Source organism: Homalodisca vitripennis, chromosome 8 (assembly GCF_021130785.1).
Source record: "Homalodisca vitripennis isolate AUS2020 chromosome 8, UT_GWSS_2.1, whole genome shotgun sequence".
NCBI lineage: Eukaryota > Metazoa > Arthropoda > Insecta > Hemiptera > Cicadellidae > Homalodisca > Homalodisca vitripennis.
In genome coordinates, this window is record NC_060214.1 from 32,747,649 (window position 1) to 32,760,506 (window position 12,858).

General features: G+C 31.6%; 1 protein-coding gene across 1 annotated transcript; it reads left to right on the forward strand.

Moving 5' to 3' along the window:
• The first annotated feature begins 275 nt into the window (after positions 1 to 275).
• LOC124367512 (V-type proton ATPase 21 kDa proteolipid subunit-like) lies at positions 276 to 6,373 on the forward strand. The gene has a single exon (XM_046824387.1). It carries the CDS (start codon positions 389 to 391, stop codon positions 1,025 to 1,027), a length of 639 nt encoding a protein of 212 aa, XP_046680343.1. The 5' UTR covers positions 276 to 388; the 3' UTR covers positions 1,028 to 6,373.
• Positions 6,374 to 12,858: the final 6,485 nt, after the last annotated feature.

Consider the following 12,858-nt stretch of genomic DNA (forward strand, 5'->3'; position numbering starts at 1 on the left):
TAATTATTATGTGTGCTTAAATTTGTCTATATCATAATATTTTATTGCTCTGACACCGACAAAGTATAAAAATAACATTCTTATATTTTATATTTACATATAATTACACTTTAGTTTTTATAATTATAATGCAACCTAAAACCTAATACTTTAATGTTACAATTAAATATCAATATTGAGTAGTTACCAATCTTTTTTACAGAATGTTATATTATACATACAACTTTATTATGTAGTTACGATAACTATTGAGGGTGGACACCCTGATAACCTGCTCAACATCACATGACAGATCGATCACCTGCTCTTTACGTACAACTTTGTTGCCGTCTGCTGGTTTAGTGAGTGTAGTTAGTTATATAAATTTTTGTAAATACAGTGTAAAATCATGGCATACAGTTTACGATACACTTTAGGATACATTCTCACCGGAGGGCTATCTCTACTCGTCACTGGGATAATACTTTTCTACGTACTCACTGGAAAAGGTGAAAGACTCAGTATTGGGTGGTTCCTCACTTCAACTTCCCCATTTATGTGGGCTAGCTTAGGAGTTGGTTTGGCAGTATCATTGTCTGTTGTTGGAGCTGCTCTTGGAATTCACACGACTGGAGTGAGTATTATTGGTGGAGGTGTAAAGGCTCCAAGAATCAAGACCAAGAATTTAATTTCTGTTATTTTCTGTGAAGCTGTAGCTATCTATGGGCTCATCACTGCCATTGTTCTCTCTGGTCTCATTGAAGAATTTTCTTATGCCAATGCAGAAATGAATCCCGAACTGAAGGCTATGAATTGGATGGCTGGACACATATTATTTGGTGCTGGAGTTAGCGTCGGCCTGGTAAATCTATTCTGTGGAATGGCTGTAGGAGTTGTTGGTTCCGGAGCCGCACTTGCCGATGCTGCAAATTCTGCTTTATTTGTGAAGATTTTAATCATCGAGATCTTCGGAAGTGCTATTGGTTTGTTTGGCCTCATCGTTGGTATCTACATGGTTTCAAAAGCCAAAATGGGAGACAAATCTTAAACATTTTAAAGACCCAAGTTGTAAGTAGTACTAGTGTACAATCGGTAATGCGCAGTGCTCTGGTGTGCTTGTATTCAAAAATTAATGCAATACCTACCATTTCTTCCAAAACAAATTGTACAGTATTGACATTTTTTAAATGATTTACAAGTTCTATTGTATTACTAACTGTAAAGACGGATACAGTTGGGTTCTCAGCGTACAAGTGCATTAAATATATATATAGTAATATTATTTAGCCTAAGTTGTGATTTTCAAATATATTTTATGAAGTTGGCTTTTGGAATAAAAGTAATAGATCAACTAAGCCTACCCAATTAAGTAGCCTACCGTACTGATCAGGGCTAACTGGTGCAGTATGGACAATGAATCAAATTGTTGTGTAATAAGTTATTTGAGAACTTGCGTGTGAGCCAATCCATACAGTAATATAAAGTAATTATTTTACCCCATCTGGACTCTTAAGTTGTTCAAATTAAGAATAAATAGTAACGGAAAATAAAAAGAAGTATGTTTAAAAGAGTTAAGTTTTGTTTTTTTATTGCCATCCCCTTTTATCAGAGATATGAACAATTTTCTGGTACAATACTTTGTCTATTGTAGGAACTTATATCATAATTAAACTTACTTACATGCATCTTAAACTAGCATGTTGGAAAAATTCAAATGTTGTAAACTTAATTCTTAAAATGCCACATCTGTGATTTGTCAGTTTAGGCTATATACTAGTATTGGCAGCACAGTGTTTTGAGCTCGAGTGGGCCACAATGTGATCCTGTTCTTTCTCCTAACAAGCTGAGTATTTACATTACTCATGCATTACTCATGTTTAGAGCTAATAATTAATAGTTATTATTTGGATCAAGTCAATTAATAGGTGTTATCTAGATGGCTGCAGTATAATAAGTGGCCACCAGTACAATCGAATCACTATCGATTAGAAATATTGAAACTATCGAATATAACAACATTTAACCAATAGATATTCATAATTAATAATTCCCAGCTGTTTTTATTTGACAGAATAACTGTATTACATAAAATTAGATCGATTACTGTACATAAAAACGCACATTAGAAGACTTATCACTATAAATTTGGTTTAATGAATATATAATCGTGTACTAATTTTTATGGAACCAAACCAACTATGACTTTCTAATAAATGAACATTGTTTTAATGTCAGCAGTATGTGCAAAAATACCGTTTCAGATAGGTTATCATTTTGTAGAGAGGTTTGTTTTGTATGGAATTATAAAAAAGTAACTTAAGTATTATTATTTTCTATTATCTTAAATACCTATATTTCTTTGACATATAAAAATATAGCTTCACTATAATACAATCATAAAAGTCTATAACGTAATTCAGTTTGACATTACTGTTCCAAATTAATTCAAACAAAGTAAAATTATGTGTATGGTATTTGAATAATGGCCGCAAGTACAATAGCGATGTGCATTTGTTATTTGTGTCATAAGGTGGCGGACAAGTTTATCCTTCAAATTAATAAAAAGTAACTAAATATTACACTTTTGTTTGTTACATTTTCTAAATATTTATAGTCTTCGATCATTTTTTATTCATCATTGAATTATTACTTTTTAAGATATAAAAACAGTCAAACTATATTGTAATTTGAAATACCTATTACGTAATTTGGTTTGACATTTTGGTTTCAGTAGTTTTAAGATAGTTATGAATATTGAGAATTTGATAATCATGAATATTGATTCGATTGACGTGGTGGCAGCTTTTTATACTGTAGCATCTCCTTAAAATGCATGTATAGGTCTAATGATCAAAAACATTCTTAGAGTGTTATAACATGTACAATTAGCCTGATAAATGTTAAATCTAAAGCGGCCTAAAGTGAAATAAATCAATGTAGGCTGGTACCAAAACGTATGACAAGTGTTCAGATGTTGTTAATTGAAACAAACAACATTCATAATTCACTTGGTTTGCTGATAAGGCTGTCAACGGTTTGATTATATGTTTGTCTTGTTTAATTAAATTTTATAAAACATCGTACAGCTTACTAAGTAAAAATAAAAGGTATTATGGAATGACTGTTTTTCAGTGACTCACAACATAAGTTGATGACATTAGGCACAATTGTCATGATATGATTAGATACTTGTTGATTAAAACAAATATAAGTATAAAATAGGATAATTACTTCTACCACCAAAATTAAATTTCCTAAAATGTTATGAATAAAATATCTAGTAGCTTGTAAATATAAGAAACACAGGCTAAATGTAACATAGTTGTGGAAACTAACTTTAATTAGAAAGGAATGAGGACAAGTACAGAAGTGTTGTGTAATTTTTAGGTTAAGAAGATGTGCTAAAGTTGATCAAACATTATGTTTGTCCACTCGAGCATGTTTTCATCATATTTTTCCAACTTATGCCTTATTCCAACTTGCTTCTTAGTTTATGTCATTGATACAAATACACCAGTCTCCACTGCTGAAGTTAAAAAAACCCATAAATTCATGTCACATTCTAAGTAGAAATTTTATAAATAATCTAAAATAGAGGCTCACGTCTAAGATTATAGAGAGTTAGTGAACTTGTTATAATTTACTCTAGAATTCGTGGACCATTACTGTGTTTGCAAAGTTTTTGTAAGAGTTGTCTAGGTTCTAAACGTGTTGACCACAGCAAAATATCATTTTTAATCTACATGGGAACCAAACACTTTGAAACATTTGGCAGTTAGTCCTAAAAATCCTTTAGTAAGGTATTATACTAATACTTACCAAGATGACAGCCTCAAGTATAAAAATACATAGTTATTGTAATACATTTTTGAACCTATGTTTTATTGGTTTAAACCTCTCAGGAAAAAGAAAATCTAATAAGAGTTTTAGCTTTGATTGTATTAGTTACTCGGGAGACGAATCATTCATACACATAAGGTGTACTAAAGCCTAAGGGATTATTACAGTTACATCTGTGGCTGCGCTACATAACTTTGATTAGTACCGTTCAAATATTTTTTCTACCTGAGGTACTTGAGATTCACCCTACAGATGGCAATTTGAGTGCCCACTTTTCATATGCCTCATTTTATAGTATTGAATGAGTTACCTCTTTTGTAACTAATACAATCATGGGTTTTAGTAAGATTTGTAAGTATAAGATGACCATTAGGAAATATTTTTTGACCAGTGTATGATAATGTTATGGTTTTCGAGTTCACTCAGAAAATTAGAAGAAAAATACAGTACGGTATATGTTTCTACGAACTTTATTGTGTTTAAAAAATGAAATACACTCGTCCATTGGCGTGAAAATAAACAAATGCTTTAAACACCACAAAATTCATTGAGTAAAGATAATTGTTTTGTTAAAAGTATGATTATCACCATCTAATTTATTTGAACATTCCATTAAATTTAATTTATATTTATTTTAAGTAGTATTTGTGCACAAATAAATTTAGGTGAAGGTTAACATTATTAAAAAGTGAGCAACACCTTTTTGGAAGACAAAACATAATTAACCTTTTTACGAGTGTACTGAAAGACAGCAGAAATAAATGTACATAGCAATGTGAGGAGGCATTACAATTTTACCAGAGTGAATACTGAGAACTACTTTGCTGATGTATTGTTTTATCTAGCAGAGGTTGTTTTAATAACGTTTCCAGTTATTCCTATAGTGTTGCTGTACAAAGCCTGACTTGTTTTGACTCCCCGTAAATCTGTTACTTGCGTGTAGCTGCCTTAATGCACAGCATATCCCGTCTACACTCGTCATCAGGTTAAGAATGTTCGTAATACAAGCCCCTCTAATGTAACCAATGTTAAAATGTTTATATTGCAAGGTGATTGTTGTTTATGGTTTTATATTATATTCAGCCTATGGCTTACATGGTATAGGCTATTGTGAGATAAATGTAAAGTTAACACAGTGTACATAGCACTAGTTTGTTGTTTAGGTATAAATCAGTGGTAACAATTTAATAGTTATATTCGTTTATAAATTTTGGAGTGGCATGGGTCACAGATCAAGGCCGTTTGTTTGTTAAGAGATGATTTGGAGATGCTGGCCAATACTGTTTGTTTATGTAGGAAAAAATGAGATTAGTTTCTGTTTAACGTGGAAACTTAGTTAAAAGGGAGCAGGATTGTGATCCTGGAATTTGTTAAATTAAAATGAGCAACATTTACCAGTTTTCATATATATATATATACTTTCAGTCCAAATTAAAATCTATAAAAAGATTGTTATGTTACCTTTTCTTGTCACTCTAATTTTATTTATTAAATTATATTGTTATTAACAGGAGAGCTAGTCGCTTCACAATCTAAGGCGTCGAACTTTGAATTTGAGTAATATAAATAATTTTAGTCCTTATGCTTTTTGATTAAATCCTCACAGGCCTTTGGCTAATGATGAGCAAAATAATGCCAAATGAGGGATTGACCTCAAATCATTGCTAAAACTAGGTATCAATTCAGGATTGGATGGGAGTGCCGTGGACTAAAACATTTTACGACGCATATTTGGAGTAAAAGTCAAAGACTGTTTAAACGAACATACATGTATTATAAGAATATTATGAATTGTAAAAAATATGTTTTGCTAAACTGTCAATAAATAATATAACTTTTCAAACTACTTAAAATTTACCGGACTTTTGTTTTACAATTTGGTACAACTTCCAAAATTTATAGACTTTCAGTGGAACATATCTAATATTTTGTCTAAAGAGTTAGTTTAACTAATATATTGGATTTACAATATTTTAACCAAATGCGAAATTTATTCCATAATAATATATTGAAAGTTGAAATAATATTCTTAATTGGCACAGTTCTGTTATTATAAATTATTATAATTATTCACTAGTTTAGGGACAATGTTTAATATTATTCTGAAGAAATGTTAGCATTTCATCTGAATTTATTATTACATTTAAATAGTCTGGGAATATGATCATACATTGTTTATTTATGTCTGAATTAGAGATTTGAAGTGCTAATATTTAGGCAATAACCTTTTTTCTGTTAAAATTCAAGAATTTATACAGGTTAAATGTAAATAAATGTAAAAGACGTACATATATCAAAGAAAGTTTTTGATTATGTGGTTTTTTGCTACTGTATTTCTGTATAGGGCTTACATGTCGTAGGCAGTCAAGAGATTTACTGTAAAGTTATAAATGTACATAGGCCTAGTTTATTAATTAGATTTATCAGTGTTAACAATTCATTATAACAATAGTTAGTCAAAGTATTAATATATTTTCATTGAGAATATAACAAACATCTTGTAGTTATTGTTGGAATGGTGTAAAATGTAAATAAACTCATCATGTCAAATGTACTTTGTAGTGTAATGATTTTCCAGTAAAGCCTTACCAATATTATCGGAACGGAAAACTTGAAAGCTAATGTTTACCAAAGGAGTTATATTTAATTCAAACACTTAATAATCAATATAGTACAAGAGTCGGGGAGCGGGAAGGCCATTTTTTTTTTATTTTTACAAATTCACTTTAATTTTTTTTATTGTTCCTTGGAATGTCTTCTTTAAGAAAATATAAGGTTCAATGTCGTGGGATGATTATTTAGCTTACTATAAATATTTTTGTAAGCCATGTCACGTCAGATTTTTTACCCTTTGCGAGTGGGTGGGCGCTTATGAACTAAGCTTACATTCATATAGTATATGAAAAAAGCGGACAAAGCGGCTGAAAATATGACAAAGGAAGCTAGAATTAACAGAAGAAAAAGAAAAATTGAGTTGGAAGAGGAAGAAGAGAAAGCAGATGATCCAGCCTATGGTGGAGGGATGTTTTGAGCTTATTGGTGAGTTTTGACTTTAATGCTCATTCTCCGTAACTTTAATATTTTAATACTTAGGTACATTTTTCTCAAAAACTATTGGAGGTAGAGAGTTGAAATTTTTTGTGCTTTTGAAGATGGCTATATTCAACAAATACATGCTAAATCAAGGTCTTAACATTACATTAACCCTTTATAAAAAAATTAAGTAATGTGAAAATTAAAACTTTTAAAATCATATTTTTCAAAAATTCAAAAACTATAGTAAACTTTGTTAAGAAATGTTAAAACAGCATGTGTTTACTCAATATAGTGTATATAATACGGTGTAAAAATTTCATGTACGTAGTCCAATTAGTTCTTGAGAAAAATGTACCTGAAAATTGGTAATTTAACATTGTCGGGATAGGGCCTTCCCGCTCCCCTTAAGAGTGACTAACCCATTTTATACAGTAAATTTGATTTGTTTTCATGTAGTTGGAAATTAAAATTCTCAATACAGATACGAATAAGCAAGTTATTGGACAAATATTTTTATATTTCAGATATAAAAAGCAATTAAATAATTTGTGACATATTTTTTACTTAAATAGGTTTTTAAAGAGTTTTGGTATGTTTTTTTATATATTTTTTGTCTATATGATTACCATAAAATCCATTTATTAACATATCCACTGCTAACATCTCCGATTGGAAACACGGGAAATATTCTGGGTGCTGCCGTTGACGATTGGAGACCTTTGGCCGTTGTTACAATATACACTTAGTATGCCTCCAACGCTGGAATGTTGACCTTTTCTTAACGTGTTTTTAGTAACCTAATATCTTGATATATCAATCAGGAGCTAAATAGCTTCATTTTCAGTAACTTTAAGTATTTTAAGTGCATTTGTTGTGTGAAACATTATACTGTGTATGTTCCGTGTGGTTTGCGGTGGCGGATAAAATTTCGTTTAACTAATTACATGGTCTTTTATTTGCCAGTGATTATAACCGAGTGATACAAGTGTACACTTGCCTACTTTGACAAGTGGCATGCCCATATGAAAATTCAAGGGGTAGTGGGATTTAGTTGTAAAAAGTGTAAATGAAAATTCTGTGAAGATTTAATGTAGTAAAATGGGACTTTTAGGGTAGTAAAAACTTTGTGGCTGTTTCAAATCTATTTCTACCACAATATGCTGCCTTCTCTGATCGGAGATACAACCAATAACATGACATTTCTGAGAAATTTGGTGTCTGAAAATTTTAATATGTCCAATGTTAAAATTTCAATTTTATTGACTTTTAATATTTTTTTTTTAGCAGCGAATCTATTAATCTTAGGGATATAATCTTTTTATTGAAAATAAAACTCAAAATTCTATTCAAATATCAATTTAGAATAATACATATATTAATTTTTAAATAGTTCTTTAAAATTGTGATACTGCTATATATGTAAGAGAAAGACAAAATGAAATCTTTATGCACTCTTTAATGTTGGAATGGTTCCTTTCTAAAGAGTTAAAACACTACACACGCACACGCGCGTGCAGACACACACACACACACACACACACATATACATATATAGCCTATAATCACTGACAAATAAAGGGCCATGTTATACGAAATTGTATCCGCCACCGCAAACCACACGGAACGTACATAGTATAATGTTTCACAAAACAAATGTACTGAAAATACTTAAGCTATATATTAATGAAGCTATTTAGCTCTTGATTGATATATCAAAATATTAGGTTACTAAAAACATGTTACGAAAAGGTCAACGTTCCAGTGTTGGAGGCGTACTAAGTGTATATTGTAACAACGGCCGAAGGTCTCCAATCGTGGACGGCAGCACCCAGAGTGTTTGGGGTGTCTCCAATCGTGAGATGTTAGCAGTGGATATGTTATTATAGTGGATAGCCTATTAATTTTAAAGGCTGAATGTAAAATTAACTTGACGAAGAAACCAAATCTGTGGAAGTTATATATAACACTATAAAATATAATAAATTACTGTATAATAAAAAAATCTGTTTTCATACATATTAACAAGGTCTACCAGGTACACTTTGTGATACAAGATTTTTATAACAGCACATGTTAAATTACACGTTTAAATTAGACTTTGATCTAAATAATTAATCAATCTCTTTTTCGTTCTATGTAGAGCTACAGTAAAAAAGTTGAACACATATTTCAAACAAAAAAGTTGATTATAAAACAAACTTTTATATGTAGACTAGATTTAATTTTACTCTCAAGGAAGATAAAATAATATAAACATTTATAAGAAACTCCTGCGTTTATTTACAGTAAACACCTTCTCCTTTTGGAGATCATGGAAAAACCAATTTAGAACATTTACTACAGATAAACCGCTTGCAAAGAAATCTGTGAAGAAGCAAATGTCTGAGCAACCTCGCGCAGGAGGGGCCCCCTCCAGTGGTGGGACAAGCATCTTCTCGTCTGTATTATCAGCTGTGTGGTTCATATTTAGCTCGTGCCATTTTATTTACACTGCAGCTACTTACCTATTCTATAAATATATTGTATTTTTGTGTGTAGGAATGTACAACAATAAAATATTAATTGAACAGTCTAATTTAGTCATAGACGTATCCAGGGAGCTTGCGTTTTGGTGTGAGAATAGCCACTAAGTGGCAGTGGCCAGGTCAGGGGATAGAGCAAGCGGGCGAGTGCTGAGCAGTGGTGGGGATACTGGGAGAGGGTGGCGTCACAGCAGTGGAGGGGTAGTTACCCCACCCTGCGTGAACTAAAATTCCCAGTAACTTTTTGTAAGCGGTTTATCTATACCAAATATTATAGAAGAAGAGTTAGTTGTGTAAGTTTTTATGCCATGACTATTGGTAGCAATGTTGTTTCTTTTTTTGTGCCTTGCTATGAGCCATAGTGTTCTTGATGAAGTTCTACCACCTGCCATGTTTATATATTCATGAAAGAGATACTCCATCCTACCTCCTCCTTCCTACCAAATAGTCCTGCAAGTACATGTCCGTAGTCTGAAGGCTTCCTTACATATTCTACTATTTAACAGCTCCTATACCACAAAAATGACCACGATAAAAAGTCAAAAAGGTATCCTTAATTAGTTACGCTGAGTCTACCAACAAATAGTTGATGTGGTAACCCCGAGGTAGCTCATTGTCCAAGATTATCCTAAGATGTTCAAATGTTAACGATTTTTAACAGCAGTGTGATTTATTTATTATTGTGATATAGATTATGCAGTAGAGATGTAAATTACCATGTTTTTTACTGTTGAGAAGGTTGTGTGCGCTGACTCAAGGCGTTACCAATCTGTACGTTGTTTTGCAGCATGGAAACATGGAAATATATATTCAAGATGTTTTATTGATTTGATTACCAACTGATATAATCACTAATAGTAACAAACAAATGGGGTGCTGAGAAACATAGTGGTGTATGTCAGTCTAATGATATTTTTCAGGACACATAGTTCTACGTTTGAAGCTATTAAAAATTCAGTAATTTAAGTATAACTTTTCTAGTAAATTTGTAGCATCAGAAATACTTTATATTTATTATAGATAAGAAGTTTGCAAGTATAGTCTAGAAAAATCACCTCTTATGAGGTTTTTATTTTTAACTAACTGACTTACACCACTATGTTTCAAAATGTATTCACTGTTTGTAATAAAACAATTATTATATTAATAGTAATATACTTTTATTTCCAAAAAAGACATAACAGATTAAAATAAAACTCTCAGAAAATTCTTTTCATGTCAGTCTACTGTTTTTATCCACTCAGTATCATACTTTTCAACTCTCTTCTTCCTCCACTTCATCAGCATCCATTTCATCTTCTTCGCTAGGGTTGTGAGGGCCCACGTCTTCAACATCCTGGGAGCCTGTGATACCTCTGAAGAAGTTGTGGTGTACAGGTGGAATGTATTTAAGGAGAAACAACAAACATATCCCTTTTCTTTAAATAATTTATAACACGTGGCCCATTGTAGAGTTTTTCTTGATTAATAGCTCTCAAGTCAAGAGGGCTTCCTGTTCTTATTGGCTTAACATTGATCACATTAAATGGAATGTTCTCATTCAAAGTGTACTTGTGTAAGATAGAATAGGGTTTACCCTTTTCGTATCTAAACCATTGTACTTTCAACCAGTTTACTGGTTCACCGTCCACATCCATTTTTGTGTTTAATGGTTGCCTTTTCAAGACCATGAACACTCAAGAAATCTTCTTCATGCATCTTAACTACCATAAATTTGTTTTGCTTTCTTGATGACTTAATCACATTATACCAATCATCAGGTGTGTAAATAATTTTGTTACGAGCTGCTTGTTCTATTAAACCAAAGTCAGAGTCATTGGGGAGGTAGGAATCCTGAAATCATAAACTTTTGGTCTATGATCTCTACACTCGTTCCTTGAGTTAGTTTCAACAATGACAAAGACATCTTCATATTTCTATTCTGTCCTGTACATGTGTCGCTATATACAATCACATGTTTGTGGAGCTTCTGCTTAATGGGCTTTACTAGACAGGAAGAAATTTCTTGCGAACCTCTAGACACAATGGTCTCATCCCATACATACATATACCCCACATTTTTTGCTACATCATGTACTCTTAAATAATAGCAGTACATGTTTCTCCTGTAATATGCTTCGCTGACGGTTAGTACTGGAAATGGAAGTTATTTCTGTAAATCTTCCGTTATAGTGTATACATTATCATTTTTTTTTGCCAATTCACCATCAGCCTTCAAAGAATCACGAGCTTTATCTGCTTTTGCCAGATGCAATATGTGGTCTCTTTCCAATTGAGCCTTTTTATCAGAATCACTTTCCACGTTGATTAACTGTTTGTATTTATCACAATTTTTGCAAGTGTCCTTGCGAGGAGGATGGAATTGCAAATTGAAGTTATTATTAAAAATATAGCAGTAAACGTGTTCTTTTACAGGGTCCAGTTGTTTTTCACTACAAAATTCTTTATAAAGATTATAATTGACAAAAATAAGATTAACTTTTATTTATTTACCAAACATTTAAGTTTTATTACTAATATCATTATCCAAATAAAACCTAACCTAACTTTTTGTTACAAGAAGAAGAAGAGAGAGTTTATCAAGAAGTTTATTAGCCATTGGTCACAACAATATGAAATAGGCATCGTCAAAGTATACAGCACTGATATTTACAACAACAAAATTAGTTATTACAATATTGTACTATAATTATACTAATTTTATGACCAAGTAACAGGTTTAATATAATCTATGAAGAGTGTGCACATGGTTTGTTAATTACGTTATAGCTAATACAGTATAGAAAAATCAGAAATCTACAAATCAAACTAATCAAAAAATGATATTTATGTCAGAATCTAAAAATTCTTTTAAAGAGTAGAATGGATTGCATATGAGCCAGTTACTTATCTTTAGTTTAAAAATATTGAAAGGAGTCATTGTAGCAGATGCAGGCAGCTTATTATAAAAAGTTATGCAATTGAATTTAAAAGAGTTGCCGGTTTTGACTAGCCTGTGCTGAGGGAGATCTAATTTGTTTTTACCCCTGGTATTGTGTTGATGAAAATCTTGTCTGGTATTGAAATCTGTAATTTGTAATTTTGTATAGACTAGTATATGAAAAATGTAAAGGTTAATAACTGTCATGAATTTGAGATTGATAAAAAGTGGTTTGCAATGTTCTAGAGAGCTGCTTCCACTGATGGTTCTAACTACTTTTTTTTGAATGAGAAGAATATCATTCACAGCATTGGAGTGACCCCACAAAACAATGCCATAGGAAATGTGTGATTGAAAAAAGGCAAAATATGCCACTCTCAAATATTCACAGCTAACAAAATCCCTCAGTTTCCACATTAGATACAAGACTCTAGATATTTTTCTACATACATGGTCAATGTGTGATTTCCAATTAAGCTTGCTGTCAAGATGAAAACCCAACAATTTTACAGATTGATCTTCATAATTTTCAGATAAGCTGAGAAGCAGATTTTGCGTTTT

Excerpts from the sequence above, each read along its gene's own strand:
- LOC124367512 (XM_046824387.1), top strand. The coding sequence starts at position 389 with ATGGCATACAGTTTACGATACACTTTAGGATACATTCTCACCGGAGGG.